At 37.1% G+C, this 19,706-nt stretch overlaps 1 protein-coding gene across 2 annotated transcripts; it reads right to left on the bottom strand.

The window, feature by feature from the left end:
• Positions 1-926: 926 nt before the first annotated feature.
• vps4b (vacuolar protein sorting 4 homolog B) lies at positions 927-13,884 on the bottom strand. 2 transcript variants are annotated; one of them, XM_056744113.1, is made up of 13 exons: positions 13,738-13,884; positions 12,410-12,521; positions 12,202-12,302; positions 9,252-9,363; positions 8,898-9,045; positions 8,213-8,274; positions 7,853-7,972; positions 6,195-6,351; positions 5,468-5,616; positions 4,448-4,529; positions 3,993-4,212; positions 3,736-3,876; positions 927-2,173 (listed from the first exon to the last, which is right to left on the bottom strand). In XM_056744113.1, exons 1-13 carry the CDS (start codon positions 13,756-13,758, stop codon positions 2,072-2,074), a joined length of 1,527 nt encoding a protein of 508 aa, XP_056600091.1. In that variant the 5' UTR covers positions 13,759-13,884; the 3' UTR covers positions 927-2,071. The 2 variants fall into 2 exon arrangements, with proteins under 2 accessions (XP_056600091.1, XP_056600092.1); XM_056744114.1 differs by lacking the exons at positions 12,202-12,302; positions 12,410-12,521; positions 13,738-13,884 and adding an exon at positions 10,250-10,487.
• Positions 13,885-19,706: the final 5,822 nt, after the last annotated feature.

Genomic DNA, 19,706 nt, shown 5'->3' with positions numbered 1-19,706 from the left:
TACAGATTTTTATTTAATATTTAAAAAAGTACACATTTTAATGCAATACCATGTTCTAAGCTGTCACTTTTTACATGTATTAATTGTATATTGTTTCTATCACAAAAACCTTAACCAAACATGTCGATCCTGTCCTGCAATTCCAATGTATCCTTAATAATTTCATTGATAATGTAATTTACAAGCCGTTTCCAAAATAAAGCACAGGTCAAATTACTATTCACTATTTAAGTGTTAACTTAATAAATTGTTTTAAAAATATGTAAGAATACTGTGCATATAAGTGTAAATGAATTAAGTAGCTCAATTTCTCTTTACTGACTAAAATACATTTTCTCGTCTTCTCATCCAATGTTAAATGCAAGTAGTGCAGACAGGTGTTGAAAATGTTTTGTGCAGCTATAAACATATAATTCTCTTCAAGCACATACTGATCTCATCGGTAGAGAGTAAGAGAAGTTCCATTTACAGTCAGTCTGAAAAGACAAATTTATTTATATGGTTTGTTAAATGTGTGGTTATTTAATATATCTGCATTGCGTATGCAATCAAAGCTTTCGCTTTTATGCATGCAGAATATTTGACGTCATTACTCAGCTCTAGACTTTATACATTATTTTAGACTGGATTCATTTTAAAATAGATTCCTGGCCCTAGATTCCAGTCATTCTTTCAAACCAAGTCATAATTAGTCATGAATCTCAACACCACGCCTTCCATAGAATGTGAAACCATTCACACTAAACGCAAAAATGATTGACTATTAAAACGGTTTCTGGTTGGCTAAAACAAGTGTGAAATTAATGTACACCTCCCTGACAGAAGAGCAGAAACATGTTATTTCTCAAGACATTCATTTCAGTGATATAGGGCCAATTTTCCGTGTGACGTTAACACGATTTAAAAACAATTCAAGGACAAGATACTTAATTTCAACCTTTATTTACATGTGAATAATAAAATGAACAAGCTAAACCAAACCTTGACCACTTTAAAACTGGAAACTGTGTTTAAACAAACCAAACATACCTACGTTTTTTGTTATTCTAATAGTACAATGTCTTATAGGTTCTCAAATGACAAACCACACCCTAAGTGCATAGGAGTATACTGTTTGATATAGATAGTTGTACAGGTGTAAATGAAATGTGCAAATATCATCCAATACTTCCCAAACTTACTGCTTATAAAAACATAGGTAGCAAGGGAGGTATCCGTATGTAAGCATCTGTGTGTATGAAGCTAGAGGAAGAAGGACCAGACAAACAAAGAGGAGAAAAATGCAGAGAAGGCACATTGTGTGCTGAGCGTCAGTAAGTGAACTGACAATAAACCAAACGCTTAAGTCAAATAGAGAATGAATATTACAGCAATATTCAAAGCTGTAGACAGCAACAAAAACACATGTAGTATACGTCGAATCCTTATTTAAGAGGGACCCTGGCTATAACTGTTCAACATGTTTAGGGAAGTGTTGTATCGAATGCCATTGCACATATTCAAATGAGAAGCAGTCTATATATTCATGTAAAATGAGAGCAGTTATTACACGCATGTGATCAGAAACTGCACCTCCACCCATAAAAAAGGGTCTTTACAAAAACAATACAGAGCCATTGAAACTTTTTTCTCTTTCCAAGGTAGGCCCATAAACAATAATAACAAATATTTTAAGCTGGGGATGAAAACTCTTTGTGATTGTTCAGATACTTGGAACTCTTTTGATGTTTTGTCACTGCAAAAAATGGACTCTTTAAAACTGCTTATGTTTTACCGAAACCATTTAAACCATAAAAACACAAATGATTAGGTTTGAGATTGCCGAACTAAACGATTAAGGGTGCATGATGGTCTTAAACCTTAAAGGTTGCCTCAGAGGCAGAGCAGCTATTAACAGATAAGTGGACAAAATTCAGTTCAGACGATGGTACATAGAGCTTTGAAGTAACACACATTTCTGGCTACTTGTTGGTCAGAGGAAGAATATTGGTATGATGGAAGAGAGGGCCGTGAGAAGGGATGATGTTACAATTAAACTGTTTGCTTTGGCTTTAGGAGAGATCAGCTCTTTTTAACCCTCCTGTCCAAAGTCTTCAGTGAACTTCTTCAGCTTGTCCAGATCGTGTTCGTTGACGGTGGGCTTTGTGTTGGCAAGAGACCTCAGCATGTCTGACTGTGAATAACAAAATTTTGTAGGAATTTAGAATGGATTATATAGACCACTTTTCAGGATTTAAACACTGGTCCAGATGCTATTCCGGTTTCTGTATAAATGTATATATATTTATTTAGTATTTTTTTTAAATCTGACACATTTGATTAAATCTTAAAGATAATAGTTTTTAGCATTTTGATTTGGTTATAACGGTTCTGTTGGTTGGTTTTGTTCAAACATGAGTGTAGTGTTAAAATACTGAAACAGGAAGTTCTAATGGACCAGTGTTGTTCTTGACTTCTGACGTAGTCTTTAGGGAATATGATGATATCGTAACAACAAAATTGTTCTTTTATATTAACCAAACACAGTGGTAATGCATATTATTGAATTATGCTGTGAATTAAAGTGTACAATTTTATTCGGAACTTGGGTGTATACAATGATTATGATTAATGAAACATTTATATAACATCTAACAACAGCTTAACATTATGTAACACGAGTTAAAAACAACTCGATACAATAAAACTTATATAATGGAGATCTCTGAAGTAAACAATAAACATACAAAGGACACAGTTTTCTTCTTTCTATGTAATATACTTTTTTCTCATGAATGAAAATCACATTGGGGGGCGATATAGCCAAAATCTTCTATCGCGATAGAAGCACTTTTTTATCACAATAACGATACATATCGATATACTAGTTTATTTAAGGAAAGTCTAATAAAAAATTTAACTAATTCAGAAGGATGGGCCAGGCGTATTTTTGGTTTAAGCTTATTATCCATTATTTTATTCAAGAACTTTTTTATTTCTTAATATATATATATATAAAAAGTTGTTTCTTGTTGATATTCGAACATTATATCATAAATGAAATGCTCTAGCAAGTGAAATATAATAATTTGTGGCGAGGAGCGCTAAATTCAAACATGTTCTTTTATAAAAGCTCATCATACCTGTATTATGAAACTGCACGTCATACAGAAACATTATTATTAATTATTGTATTATTAACAAATATTAATATATTCCCATTGTTAATGGGAGACTTCTATCAAAGGAATCATCTGCCATCATTGTTTTAAACAAATATGCGTGCAGCAAATCGCTTTGTTCATCTGGTAAAACTGTGAATCTTCACGAGTAAAATGAGCTCAAATACACATGATTCATATTGGAGGAGCACGTGGTAGTTTTATTTCACAACCTTGTTGTTAATTTCTCACATTCTATAACCAAACAAGTTCCACACCACCTCATCGTTTGTTTTGTCACAGGGAAGAGAACTCGCTGCTGCCCCACAATGGCAGGCAGCTTCATCAATTACCGAAGTGAATGCGCAGTACATGTAGTAACCTAACATGCGAAGTCATGTGATCTCTACCGCGATAGAGACGATAGTCCAAAAATGTCAATAGGTTGACAAATTTCTATCGGTTAATCGTTTACCAGTATATCGCCCACCCCTAAATCACATACTGTATAAAGGGTGTATAATAAAAGCATGTACAGTACTGATTACTCATAGTGATCAGAATGTCCAGTTTAGAAAACTGAAAACATGCTTACCATAGAAACAATTGGTTCCAAAAGCTTCTCTCCAGGAACGTTCATCCACGTCATCTCAACAGCCTGGGGGTCGCCCGGGGAGCAAGGGGTAAGGAGGTCGTCAACTATAAGGTTTGGGTCATCTCTCGATGGTCCCCGTACCTAATGAGGAAATAATTGATGTGATTAATAATTCCAGAAATTCCTATTCCAGTTTGTTATGTTCAGGTCTGTATTTTGCTAAATTCAAAGATTACACAAGAACTGGCTGAACTCACCCGTTTAAAGTGAGTGGCGGACTGGACTTTCCTGACTGGCTGCATGAGAGCATCTCGGACTATAACGCTGACGTCAGCACCAGAGTAACCATCCGTCTTCTTGCCCAGAGTGTTGAAGTCTGATTCTGTGAGGCTGTTAGGTGTGGAGCCCAGGTTCAGCTTAAACATAAACGCACGAGCGTGCTCTTCCGGCAGGGGGATGTAGATACGCTTCTCAAACCTAAACACCACAGATACGGATCATTAAAGTTTGTGACCTGTAGATCTTCCCCGGAAACATTTTGCATGCTTCATACTGATTCATGCTCTTTAGCTCACACCTATGACGAAGGAGTGGAAAAACCTGTTTAGGTATCAGATTCTTTTGTTTTTAATCAGATGACGAATACTGACATGTGCTGTGTTGCAAACCCCAGCAAGGTTTCAATGGAGGCAGCATGGAAACAAATGATTACCGTCTTCTGATAGCCGAGTCCAACGTCCAAGGGATATTAGTTGCTCCCAGCACCAGGATCCCTTCATTGTCATTACCAACACCTATTAAAAAAATCTGTATTAGACGATAATAGCTCATCCAATAAAGTAACAGAATCACATTTCACCACAAAATTCTAAGAACAATAAAAAAGTTATATTTGGAGTAGGAATGTGCACGAATGTTAGAATACTCGATCCGACCTTACTATTAGAATATTCATGTCACCACAAGGTTAAGTTACAGCTACAGAAATTCATAGAGTTGTCACGTCTTACTTAACACTTCTTCACTTCATCTGTAATGATTTTATAATATACAGAAAATAAAAAAAAACACAGATCGCAATCTAGTTTAAATATTACTTGTTCGGAGGGGTTGTTCTTATTAAAGTTATATTAGTTCGTTAAAAAATACATGAAATAATGCTAATTTCAACAATTTGAAACATGTAAATGTATTTTTCACTGCAACAATTGTAAATGAATTTGGTTTTAAGATTAGACTGGCACCTTTTTCCACAACTTAAAGCATACATTTTCATTTCAGAAGTTTAAAGTTTTCTCCAAATAAATAAACCTTTATACTGGATATAATATTAATGAGTTATGAATATTTAATGATAATTATAAGCTTGATGTAAAATTGTGACAAAATAAAAAACGTAACAAATTGCCTCATTATTAACTTAATTTAAATAAACTCATTTCTATTAGCTCAATTATTCGAATATGAAATTATTTAAAAATGCCCACCCTTTTTTGGAGTTAACTTATGGTATTATGTCAATGACAAACACATTTGCCCTGAAATTCTTATTACTTTAATTTGTCCAAGCATGAAAGTTTTTTTTGTAATTGAATTATTCTCAATAGTGATGATTACAGTAGTGATACACTTTCAACATTTATTTAAATAAAGCCAATAAAACAAATGCCAGCATGTTGTATAATATACAAAGCTCACAATGTAAATAATAAATCATTAGCTTTCACATCACCTTGCATCTGGACAAGAAACTCTGTCTTGATTCTGCGAGCTGCTTCACTTTCATTCTCGCTTCTCGAGCCGCAAAGTGAATCGATCTCATCGATGAAGATAATGGAGGGCTTGTGTTCTCGCGCCAAAGAAAACAGGGTCTTCACCAGTCTGAGGAGAGAAAAGAAGCAATTAAAGATTGCAGAGAAAATTCTTTCTCTTAATTTCAACAGAATTCACACTTATTTAACACTAATCTTAAAAAAGCAAAACTTTGGTTTTGATACAATTCCATCCTCTGATATCAATGCTAATTATAACCCAAATCAATACCTTTGGCAACAAATTAAAAAGCCAAATATGACTGATTTATGAAACTATATTGAGTATCAATAATTCACAGTACGTACACAGTTTTTGCAGATAACACAATCAGTGGAACGAAAACACAGCAATGTGTAAGTTTTAGGTTTAGCGATTTCTTTGAATAACACATTTCTGCAGCAGCCCAACCACACAGTCTTCCTTACAATGTATCAGAAAGCACAGGAAATGCAAAACACTGGTGGTTTCAACCTTAAGCCGATCAGATCTTTCATTTTCTCAGTGCTCATTTAAATTATACTGTGTGACCATTTCCAGATAAAGATTAAATTATATCACTTTCATACCCAGTCCACATGCTTAAACATGTGATCACATGACTGTAACCATAAAAAGACCCATTGCCCCACAACCTAAAGACTCACTTTTCACTCTCTCCCAGCCACTTGGATACCAGGTCCGAGGAGGAAATAGAGAAGAATGTGGAATTGTTGGCTTCTGTCGCTACAGCTTTGGCCAGGTAAGATTTACCCGTGCCAGGAGGTCCGAAGAGTAGAATGCCCCTCCAAGGAGTTCTTTTCCCTACAATAAACAGAACCTGAATAATTAGTCACATCTGGAGGAGATAGTCCTGGGATTCACTTTTTACAGGATTTTTTCAAATTTAGCTTTGGATAACTGGATACACCAATAGCTCTCACAGGGTGGGAGGAAAAAATTGATGCATCGCGATTTATTATCTACCGAATCTCAAAAATTCTGAATCGATTCTGTATTCAGTTTAAATTGCTACTGTGCGCAGAATAGAAATATCCGTTGAGAGATGAGAGTAAATGTGCTGGTGAAGTCGATTCGTTCTGACCAAGATGGTCAAACTACGACCTGCTCCATCAAATTTAAATCAGCTGTGTGGCAAGACTTTGGAATTTGTGAAGACAAAGAGAAAGGTATCGTTGATAAGAGCCATACTTTGTGCAAAGTCTGTGGGGCCAAATTCAGATATTTCGGCAACTCGACTAACATGAAGTAACACATTACGGGGTTTCACTCGGAACTGGAGAAGCAGCATTCTGTTTTGCACACTACCAATTTCAGTCAAAGGACCCGCGAGCAAGCAGCACATCTTCCATCAAATTCTGAAAAGGCAAAGCGAATAACCTGATCAGTGGCGAGTTTTATCGATTAAAGTCGTGTGTCCACCGAAAGGTTTACTCCTGCGGCCGGCATGTTTTTTCAATTGTTTTCAAAGGTAACACCGAGCTTTTAAAAAAAGCCATCAGTTTACTTTACTTTTTTCGCTCAGCACTGGTGCCCTGCGTTTTTCCACGATCGGTGCCGGCGTTCAACTGAGCGCCTATAGTTGAAAAATGCTCAACTTTGAGCAGAACACTGCGCGTAACTGCGCCTCGGTGGACACAGCCCCTTAGATTTGCGGCATTACTCCGTCTTGGATAACCAAGGATTTTGCGCAAGGTTACAGGTTCTTGAGCCGCGTTATAACCATCAGAGCGATATTCAGTGAGACAGCTATGGAGTTTATTCAGACGCAAAACTCGGACGCATGAAAACCACACGCGCGCGTGCGTGATTAAGCACGCAGAATAGTTCCAGTATCCACACACGGAAAAGAATCCTTGCGAGAGCGGATTTCTGATCGCATGCAAAAAGGCATTCCGCAAGCAGAGGCTTTGACGAGCATGCGTGAAATCTCTCTAAGCTCTCACAACAGCTCAACACTTGCTCGCTCGTCGAGTTGACTTCTAAGACTTTGAAGGTGGGACAATGGCAGACTTCTCCGATTCTTTGATTGGTCACTTTTAACATGGTTGTGGTGAGTGACAATGCCTCTAACATGGCTGTTGCAGCACAGCTTGGCAAGTTTCCACAGGTGAGATGTTATACTCACACACTTAATCAGCGAGCATTGAAGTTGCAGGCTGTAGGGAGGGTGAGGCGGACCGGTGTCTAAAGATTCCCACCCTTCCTCAATAAGCCCTCTTGATTATATCACATTCCAGACCACCAAATCAAGGCTCTTGGTGCCTTTCAGAGTAGTATATTAATACAATGGAAAGCCACTTGCCTGTGAAAAGATGTGGGAATTTGATTGGCAGAATGACGGCTTCTTTTAAGGCCTCTTTGGCCCCTTCTAATCCAGCAACATCATTCCAATTAATATTGGGTTTCTCCATGACAATAGCTCCTGTGATAAAACATAAACTATTAGTATAATAAAACTTGTAATCCGAAAGCAGTAAACTGGGATTTAATAAATTTGCTTTATGTTTCCTATTTGTACACAACATCAAAGAAAAGATACATGTTGGTTGGACAAAGAAATCAATTCAAATTCCCAGCTCTGGTTGAAAAGATGTTGCTGTGTCAGGCTGGTCAGAATGCTCCTCTTAAGTAATGCGTGATTGGTGGATAGGGATTAACTAACCTGAAAGTTGGTTCTGAAATTTCTTTTTCTCTGGGTCTCCTTCTCCTTCATCACTCTCATTTCTATAAATAAAAAATAAAATGTGAACAACACAACCAGAACTATAAAAATCATAATAAGAGAAAGAGCAGAAAGGGAAGTTTGCTCCCTTATCTATGCAAATAGGACAACATTCTAATCACAACAAAAAATGTTACGCTGCATTAATAATGACGATTATTCTGTCAATTATGCATAATTATTACACTTTACAGCCAATTAACATGGTTTAATTTGCTGCCGTTGAACGTTCGTTACCCCACAAATTGACAAAATGAACAACTTCTGAACTTATCATGAGGATGTTGTGTGCTTGCTATTAATACATTAATATCGCAACAAATGGTCTTATCATGCTGGAAGACAAAAATCATTATCACAATAAAAAAAGGATTCGCTGTTGAATATAATTTGACATATACATAAATAAACATACAGAGAAGAGCCTTTCCAACACAAATAATACCACATTTCTGGTCACCCAACATACATGCCAGCGTCAATCCGTCTTTATATATTTCTATTACTGGAACTTAACTTAATAAAGAGATTTCTATTTTGTATATTTTTGAGTGAGTTTTGAATGATTACTGTTAATTAAGCAATGTTGTGAGAATTTTGTAATTTTTTTATCCACATCACCCACCCTTTATCACTGGACTGGGACTCCTTTACAGGCTTCGCTGGGGCCTTTTCTTTTTTCTTCAAATACTCTTTCAATTTTTCAGCCCGGTCCAGATACTCAGCACATTTTGCTCGGATGCTTTGTTTGGCCTTATCGCCCTGTGCTTCATCTTTATGAGAAACAAACATAGTGAGTAATGGTATAGGGAAAATGCAGTGACAATACATCAGTTTTTTTTGTTTGCAACAGTGATGATTACATTGATTAGAGCATTTATCCCACTCAAGATCTGTTTCTAAAATGATTTGGCCTGATAAACAGACATAAAGACAGCATACTGTCTGTAAATAAAAATATATTTTACAGCATACTTACATTTAACAACATGAAGAAAGTACTGAACAGCATGCTGATATAGACGCAGGGCCTCTTCATAGTTTTCAGCCTTATCTTCCTGAGCTGCCTTACTGGCGAGATCTATAGCTTTCTGTGTGGTAGATAGAAGCAATCATTTTTATAGAAACACTTTAATATAAATGGTCATAACATGGTTAATTCGGGGACTTGTAAAGATAGCTATATGTGAAAATATTTAAACAGACAGAACACAGGCAAAAAGGCTCAAGAGAAAAACAGTCATAGAAAAGCATGTGTTCAACACCATACCTCCAAAACAAACAATGATGAATATGGATTCTATTATTTCTGAGTTTGATGTCATTGGTCTTTACAGTGAATAGGAGCAACCATAAAAAAGTTTTCAAGTATGAGCTTAGCATTGTACTGATGTCAGAAGTGCTGGTTATTTATGAACGTGGGATTAAAACTCAACCACTGTATTTCTGACAACGTATTTTGACATTATTATCAATTCAATTTGCTAGATCACAATGTAGTTTACTGTAGCCTACATTGCTAACATCCAATCCTTTGCTAAACAAGCTATGTTTTGTGTTTTGGTAAGATGGTCTTAACAATTATATTTAAGTGTAAGGTTAGAGTTTGAAAACAAGGATTTGATCTTCAGGTTAGACGATTAAACCAAGCATACTGTACAGTTAGCTCATCTGATCTAACATGCTATACATCTTTGTCTTATTGTAAACTCGCGAAAACATTATGATGCCATTTGAAGTCTCAGCTACATTAAACACTGACAAGACCTTTTCACAGTTGACTGTATCTTTGTATTTTAAGTTAAAGAAAACACGAGAGCTGGTGGGTTAACCATTTCAAAATATTTATTACAAAAGTAACATTTTCAACTATAGCAATATAGGCTACAGATATTACAACCGTGATACATATTTGAATTCAACCCACAAATGAACGTTGTTGATGTCAGTCGATGAGATATTTGTTTTGGAACTTACCTGCAAGTTGTTGTTGGCAGCCATAAGGGCTGAAAAATGAAGACAACACGATGTGTTTGGAAAATATGAATAGTGTTATAATAACAAGACGTCTCTTAAACGCTCTTTACATATATAAAAAGCGAAAAAGCGCAATCTGATCAAATTTCAGTACTTTTTTTTAGAGATCGTTGAATAACAACGGAAAAACAACTTCCGCAATAAAATGTCGAATGTCACTTCCGCCTTGACGCTCACGTGTTCCAAAAATGTAATGACGTATCGCGCTCAAGACACGCCTATTTGACGCACCCTTTCCTGTATCGGGGACTATAAATATGTCATAACTTACGTAATGAAAGTTTAGGTCATAGTTGAAGTCATATCGTTTAGATCGCAGGTTGTTTTGATGCTTATCATTTTAACTAAAACTGTGACCTTTCAACTGCGGTTCATTTTCATAATGGGCCTATTGAAAAAAATATTATATGTAGGGCCTATATTTGAAAGAATAATGATATTTCATTACAATTAAGACAGTATGATGACACATTTTAAATAATATTCCATATTTGCTTTAAGTGGATGCTGTCATGCCCCTGAGTGCCATTTATAAACAGAACATTTAAGACATTCTTCATTTGTTAACTTCCTCTGAATGTTATGTTTTAGACAATCTTCCTTTGGAGTATTGTTTTAATACGTAATCAATTTATACATTTGGTTTTAAAAACAGTTTAAGGCTATATTCTTGAACACTTGTTACCGACTTCAGGTTTCTCTTTTTAACTCCTCCCACCACGAGTACAAAAAGTAAAACTCACCAATCAATAAGACATCAATAAGATAACACATCTGGTATTAGCAATGGATTGTATGAATTCTGTGTTCTGTTTTGTGGCTTTAGTTTTTGTGTCAAGTTTATCCAATTACTTAATTTCATATGGCAGCATAAATAACCTAACCTTTCCAGTGGTCCTATAATATGGCTAATGACAAACAGTGATTAGGATAGGCCACACCAACCTTTTCACTTGCACAAAAAGAACCAAACCAGAACATAAACCAACACCCTTAAAACAAACTTCAAAGACAATACCCCACGGTATGTGGAAAATCATTCAATGCGTCACTGTCCAAATGCAGAACAACCGAGTCACCTTCTAGACTTATATGAGGATGTTTACCTAGACATTTATCTAGAGAGGACCAGACCTTCAGATGACCAGGTATTTAATGTAAGCTGAGAGGAGGGGCAACATAGCATCATTATGCCCTAAAGGCATAAGTCTTCTCAAGAGCCCTCCTTCCAGAGCATAATTTCAAAATCATAAGCGACATATACTAATAATCATATGAAATAGGTAAACTACAGTACAGCACACAAATGCAGTGTCCAGTTGAAACAAACCCTTGTCAACTGCAAAGGTACAACATTAGGGCATTAACATTAACAGAAAACAGCCTTATCTTAACTTTCTGTTACTAGAACTTTAAATTCTACAATAAAAAGACAAGTATTCAATCAACAACTACAATAAAGATGTTTGCCATGCTTGCTCATGCCAAAGACTATGAAATTACTCAGAGGCTTATACCAGCACAGACAACAATAAAACCAGCAAAGACAGAAAGACATGTCAGGTTAAGTTTTACATACTTTTATAGGAAACAAAGTCTAAGATGTCCAGTGTAAGTATGCTAGTATGTTTCTGAGGAGAAACTTACCAGAGCTATTTTTAAGTCGCATCCTCCGTTTCTTATAGTGACAACAAGGCAACATATACAAATACAGTCAAACTGGCCTATGGTTAATTTGGCACCACGCTGAAGAACAGGTGTGGTCTCAATAGAATTCTATATTAATCCATCATTGTTTTTTTAAATAATATGTAAACAACAAGGGGAATGACACCCCTACAAAAAACTAAATCTTATAAGAAATGAGTGATAGATGCATTATCGATAATAACCTCTTTCTTATCAAGATAGTCTTGAAGGTCTTCCGCTCTGTCAAGATACTGCTTACACTTCTCTCTGATCTTCTCATTACCCTCTTTACCCTGCGGTTCACCTAAATACATTCAAACAAAAGAGGTTAAAATGACAAGATGTCAGGCAGATTGTGGAACAGACCATTTTAAAGTACTGTAAACATATTATGACTTAAAATGCGCTCACGTTTTACTATATGCAGAAAATACTTCACTGCATGTTGATAAGACTTAACAGCCTCTTCATAGTTTCCAGCTTGGTCCTCCTGTGATGCTTTGTTAGCTACAGCTATAGCTTTCTGTAATTTGAAATATTGCATTTGAGTTTATAAATAATTAACTGAAGACTCATATGAAGCTTGAGGTATACTAAAGCGAAATATAAATAGTCTATAGATAGTCTTAGAGAAATTGTAATCTAATACATCTGCAGAACTATATTAAAAAACATTTCAGCAGCAACAACATTATGTGACCCATACTTAAAGGGATTGGTTATCCAAAAATAAAAATTCTGCCATCATTTACACAGCCACTTGTAAACACAAAAGATGATATTTTGAAGAATGTTGTTAAATGGACCCCATTTACTTGCATTGGTTTTGTGTCTATACAATAGAAGTGAATATGGGCCAGTGCTTGTCAGTTACCAACATTCTTCAAAAAATTCAAAAAAAAAAGAAAGAAAGTAAATGATGAAATTTTTGGATTAACTTTCCCTTTAACTTCCGGTAGACCTCCGCAAAAATGAATAACTGTTGAGTAGTTTTAAAATAATTTAATACAATTAATATACAACAAAATATGAATATGAATTAATATTAATATCAAATATAAAATGTTTTTTTTCACAGACCGGAAGTTAAGTTTAGGCCATGACACCTTCTATACTATATTTCTTTATATTTAACAAGAAAAAATATTTTACAATGCTTTTTAAAAATAACATAACTTCCACGAAGAAAATTAAAGTGTATTTTAGGACCATTAAGATATTAAGTTACAATTTAGGCTTTTTCACTTAAAACAGCATAAATTAAAAGCAGTAGAGCAGACAATATACTAATAATGTGTATTTTATCATGCGATTAATAAAAATGATAATGATCTTAAAATAGATATAGATTATCATGGGTATGATAAAGACTAATATTTCCTTAGTCTTATAAAGAGTCGCATAACAATGTTCACATAATTGTTCATACTCAAAGAAATACATGTTTATGTTCACACTGACACATTTAACATGTAACGTTAGGGTACTTTTAGGAATAGTATGGCGGTGTCTCAGAACCCAGAGAGATGTCTAGACAACCTTATCTGCGCATCCTAGAGAGTAAATGGAGTCTATACAAGCAGCTCTTTGGGTTTGAAACACCTCTTACGTATCATACTCTGAAATGTTCTTAAGATTGTTAAAGATACAAAGTTTAAGAATAAATAATCGTTGCGCAGATCTGTAACGTAAAACCATACAAACCTCGACATGAACCGTTTCTCTATGACTTTGTTTACCTGTAAATTTGTAGGCTCCATATAGCGCTGATTTGATGAAGTAAATCACTTGTCAGTTTGAGTTTCGTTTGCTGTTGGTGTTCTCTGTTTTTTGTCCGTGTTCGACACGCCCACTGGACTCATAGACGAGGCATGATAGTGATTGAGTTGAGGAACAGCGCCACTTTATTCTCAGACAGCCTGGGGAAATATTACAAGAACTTAAATATTTAGACACCCCGCTAAATAAGGCTATTGATCACAGTTAAAGGATAAGTTATTTACCTCTTGTACATATAATAATAATACCTACGTTTTTATTGATATAATCCATATGGTTTTGGCCTACTTTGAGATTTTCCCAATTTTTAATTTCTCAAATTCATTAGTGTCATTACTCTATACACAAGTTTATTATTGATTCTGCAATGTAAAAATCGTAACAGTTATATTTAATCAGCCAGGCATGAAACAGCGCTCAGTTTAATAAAATAGGGGACAACATAACCAGTTATGGGTCAATTTTTCGATGAAAAAAGCTGAATAAATAAGCTTTCCGAGTTTCCATTGATGTATGGTTTGTTAGGATAGAAATAACAAATATTGAGAAAATCGCCATTAAAGTTGTCCATCAGAGGCGCTGTAGCTCCGTTGCTTAGAAGAAACAGTTTGTTTTAATGCTTTTTTTAAATGTTTTATTGAACATTTTGTTATAACAAAACAATGTTACAACCGAAGTTTGTTTTAATGCTCTCTATTGGCTTACCGCTGTAATGACGTTGTGGAAAGTATTAGAGACATAAATACCGACCTTGGGTGCTTCTATAAAGTTAAATATACACTTTAGGCAGATGTCATTTTCCTCACTTCAATAAAATAAGTTAAAACATGCTTAAAAGTGGTCAGAAATGTATATAAGGTATGTGAAATATATGTTATTAATATAAATATTATCTATATTAATAAATTAACTATTAGGTAACATTTTATTTTACGGTGCCCTTGTTACACACGTTATAGACTCGCCGACGTCACGCTTACGTCGCGGCACTAGCTGGAGGCAAAACAAAGGGAAAACTGGAGCCGGCCCATAATTAATACAAGAATTAGGATGGTTGGGAGTGGATAAAATCTCTTTAAAAGTATTGTTAGGAAACGGGTCAAGGCAAACAAGAGTACTTTAAATATTATTTAAATACTTAAGAAACACAGGAACAATAGATAGAATCTATCCAAACCTAAGTACTCTCTCCAGATCAGAAGGGGGCGGTAATGGGCCTTTTCGTGGGTTTGCCAAACCGCCATAAAACACCAGAAGAAGAAGGCGGCCGTTACAAACCAGCACAGATTCGGCTACTTAAGGAGATTCAAATATCATCTTGTTGTGTTGTTTAATGCCACAATCGACAGATTACAGTCTCCAATTTAGTATTTTAACACATTCCCCTGGCATTGTCAAACAAAAACACTGACGAAAGCTGTAGCTTACACAATAAAACGAGCGGACTGAAAAGAAACGATCATAAACATGCTGGCGTTGCACTTCATAACAGTAACATAAGATAACAACTACTGTCTTTTGTTGGAGTGGAATGTAAAAATATCTCACGTATGACTTAATCATAAACTGGGGAACACGGTTATTTCTCAAATAGTGTTAACATCTGAATGCATATGGTATGCACGCTAACTTTGTTAGTTAGACAACTAGCAGTTAACTAACGGCCAGAAACTAAACATAAAAGAAACTCTTTGTCATATTTTAAATTGTCACAAGGGCATAAGTATAAAGGGAGAGGGAAAAGTGAGAAGGCTCATGTTATGTGATAAAGTAAATGTATTTGCCGAGGTTTGCCACACTTAGCACACGCAGGCAAGTACAGATGGTCTACTACTTCCGGGATAAATTCGAAGTGCAGAATGATGCACACTCTGACGGCTGAAATTACCCACAACTCACCACGAGTATGCGGAGTTTAGTTAATTAACAAATGTAAATATACAGTAAACATTGCATGCCAAATAATGAATGAATAAATTACTTAATGGAAAGAAGAGCTGTATTTTGATTTGTGTGACAGTTATTGGCCACAATGTTGTCTAGCAACAACGGCCACTTCCGCTTCCTGTTAGTATGTCCCAGTTTGTTCAAACTATTTTGCCATTCACTCAAAAGTACCTACTATTCCAACACAAAATCAGTCCCTATTATAAGGGCAAGTATAAGTAGAGATGTTTTATGGTAAAATGGCCCTATGCTTTTTGACCTATGATGTATTAACAACAACCTATAGGCTACCTAAGCGTTGATAAAAACATAATTTAGTCCCGAGATAGTCATTTATTGGCACTTACATTAAAAACGGAGTCTCAGAGTCTTATATTTATTTGATTTACTTTTGAAAATTGACCGTTGCTCAGCTCATGTGGCATCATGTGATACAATAGATTAGTGTCCATTCGATCCACACCCACGAATCTCGGCAGAAGTAGTAGACCATTCAGGTATTTCTCGTCTAGTGTTTTCTGCATAATGAGGTTTCGGACATACTATTCATGACTCAAACTCATTTTCAAAAGTGACTGCGAAAATCGCCTACTTCTAAACTACTTCTTGCCCCCAAGTTTTGTTGGCTATATTCCAGTGCTACTTAAGACTGTTTTTTTGGTCACATATGTTATGTGAAGCTCCTTCTTTATCTCTGTATCCAACAGAAGAGTTCCTATCCTAAAAATGTAAAAGTCTATGCAATCTTGAATGCCTGAGAAAAACATAACATGACAATGTCACATTTCTTTTTGCATTGTGAAAAGTTGAACTGTAGCCTCCGTGTTGCTTAAATTAAGTGAGATTAGAGATTTTTGCAAACAGAGAATCTGTTGCTCATCTTGTCAACGGCTGTGTGAGGGGAACTTTGTGAAGTCCACAATAAGTCCTTTTGTTTTTGGTGCATATGAATTCCTGGTTTTGTTTTGCTAGTTTGGCTGTTGTCTAGAAATCAACGTAATGTGTGTATATAGCAATGGAAGCCAACCATTTCTGTGAAAGAAGTGAAGGATCTGCAGCGATTATATGTATGTTCTTCTATATGTATGAATCAGAGTCGTTGTTGCCTGAAGTGCTGTTTAATAGAGCTGTAAGGGCAGTCGAGACATTTATACTGGTCAATGACAACATGGAATAAATGAACAAGAAGGAAAAACATGAGTGTATAAAGATAGACATGCCAATTACAGAACCAGGATACACACAGAAATAAATAGAATTTCTATCACAATACATCTGCACTACTGTAGTAAAAGCATCAACTTTACACAAACATTAAACACATGACTGGCACAGCCCCAGGGCAGGCTTGGGGCCCAAGCAAGTGGAAGAAAATTCATAATGATTCATAAAACATCAGCGTTTCCGCTATATTCATTCTGATGCGCGCTTCATGCCCTGCGCACATGGAGGTGCACACACAAAACTGTGTTTCTGATTTAGGAAGTCTGTCTCTTGATTTAGTCACTTCTTACGACTTCTTGGATAAACTTTAGTTTTCATTCAGTTGGAAAATGTCGACGGTGCTTGCCCACGAGCTTGAAGTCTCTTTTTCCCGGGGCAGTGATCCCCTCTCTAGCCATCACTCTGTACAGTGAGCGGCAGGATGAAGCACCACATTCAATTTACCTTATGACACAGGTGACTCCTGAATGAAATGAGTACAAAACGGTGTTTTCTACAACCTATCACTGTTATCAACTGTTTTGAATATAAACATTCATTGTCTGTAAATATGCAAATGGTTACCCAGCCGGAGGTTGTATGAGAATAGTCAAATCACCATTAGATGATCGTGTTATAAGTCAGAACTGACAATAGAAACTGAAATATGTCAATGAGAATGGCTTTTTTGTTGTAAATATCCTCACTGTTGTCATAAATCTCAAAAGGTAAGAGTTTGTTTATGCGTATTTGGTGGTGTTTCCTTGCCAATTATGAATTTTATATTGATATAATGATGATCAGGTTAGGGTTTGCCTTACATTACCAATATTTAGCCTTCATTATTAGAAAATCCACTGTGCTTTAACATACAGTGCAAAATGTTTTATCACACAAATATTATGATGTCCTAATATATAGGTTAAAGAACTATACTTATTTGTTTAACACATTACACGCTTACATAAGAACGTGAGTCGTGAGGTGCTTGTTACACATTTGAAGTTTCAAAATGGTCAAATTATGATGTCCTCTGATCACTTCCTTAAGCAGCCTTGTAGTGGAATTGGAAGCAAAGCCCCTGTAGTCCACTTACACTGGGAACCGTCCGCTGTCCATCCCCGATCTTCAGCCTCCGCTTTCAAATGATTCGTTAATGGCCTCTTCTCAAGATAGTCAACTTAACTATGAGGACTGTCCTACTGGAGCTGGACCACCATGTCCAGACGCAAGTTGGTCGTTGTTTAAGTGAGTTAGCTAGGGAGTTTAGGGGGATGGCATTATTGAATTTGGCCACATCAGGCGTGGCAACAAGCCAAATTGGAAGTGTCATGAATTTACAAGGAGTAGAACCCAAATGCAGGCTAGTACAGGTGAAGGGGTTTAACAGGTTTATTTAAAGACAAAAACAGGATCAAAACAAACACCCACGAGGGGAAAACAAGAACAGTGCTAAATAATATTATATAGACAACAAAAACAATGCTTGACACAACGTCACACTAAACAGACAAGGCAAAGTCCAAATACCGTATACAGGTGATGCAGGACAAGACTGAGGCACCATACAAAACAAACAAGCACAGGACAATGAAACATGAGGACTATTTATAGGGGAAACAGACAAAGGATAATTATTAGGGACCAGGTGATCGGGATTAAACACTCAGGGAAAGTTAACGAGGAATCGAGATGGCGGGAAACACAGACAAGACATGAGAAGGCGCAAGTCAGCCAATATATTAGCAAAGACATGTCCTTCCCACACAAAACCCAAGGACTTATGCCATGACTCCACTGTAAGACAAGAATAACCATGACATGATAGTAGAATCATGACATAAGCCCCCCCCAAAATGAACACCTCCAGGTGTTCATCAAGGGGCAGACTAACAGGACAAGACAGACTGGGATACAGACAAGACCAGACAAAACATGGTAAACAAGATCAAAGGTAGACAATACAGAATAACGCATGGATTGGGGTGAGACAGTAGGAACAACAAACATGGGAGGGGGGGTGGGGCTAAACAAGAGTTCAAAGGAGGCGGAACAACAGGGTTGGGACAGGGCGGAACAGTCTTAGTCCGGGGTGGAGCTCGAGGGCGTGGAACCCCGGAGGACCAGACAGGAGTTCTGGAAGAAGCCGGAGTAGACCCCGGCTGGACTGCCGGTACAGACAAGGGCTGGACTGCCCACTGGAATGCCGGCTGGACAAAACAAGGTGCTGGTTGCGGGACCGGACTGGGAGCTGGTTGCGGGACCGGACTGCGAGATCGGGGACTCGGGACCGCCGGAACTGGAGCCACCGGACTCGGGACCGCCGGAACTGGAGCCCTCCCCCTCTTCGGCTTCTTTCTCTTGGACCGGCCCCTGGGATGTGTGACCGGTTGGAGAGAAATGGTGGGGGACCCGCCCTGCTCCGTGCTGGAGGAATCAGAGGGGGAGTCCCACGACTCCCTCCGTCCACGCTTTCCACGGGGGTTAGCCGATGGTGGAGGGGCTGCTGCGGACGATGTGGAAGATGCGGAGAGGCCCACGGTCCTGATCTGCAGGGCTTCACCCTCCCGGATAACACCCAACGGAGATGGGCAGAGAGGCTGGATAGGACTCCTGGACTCTGGCCGGCTCATGGCCAACCTAAGAACCCCATCGAAGTCCAGTGGGTTTAGCCTCCTCATCTCCGCTGGTGATAGAGGGACCCTGAGACCGCGGTTGAAGATCTCAGACACTTCCTCCTCCCCAAATACAGCCTCCGATGCAGCCTCCAGGAACCTGT

This window comes from Triplophysa dalaica, chromosome 3, assembly GCF_015846415.1.
Source record: "Triplophysa dalaica isolate WHDGS20190420 chromosome 3, ASM1584641v1, whole genome shotgun sequence".
In the NCBI taxonomy this organism is placed as follows: domain Eukaryota; kingdom Metazoa; phylum Chordata; class Actinopteri; order Cypriniformes; family Nemacheilidae; genus Triplophysa; species Triplophysa dalaica.
Note: the sequence above shows the minus strand (reverse complement) of the source record. Positions and strands in the feature narration are given on the sequence as shown.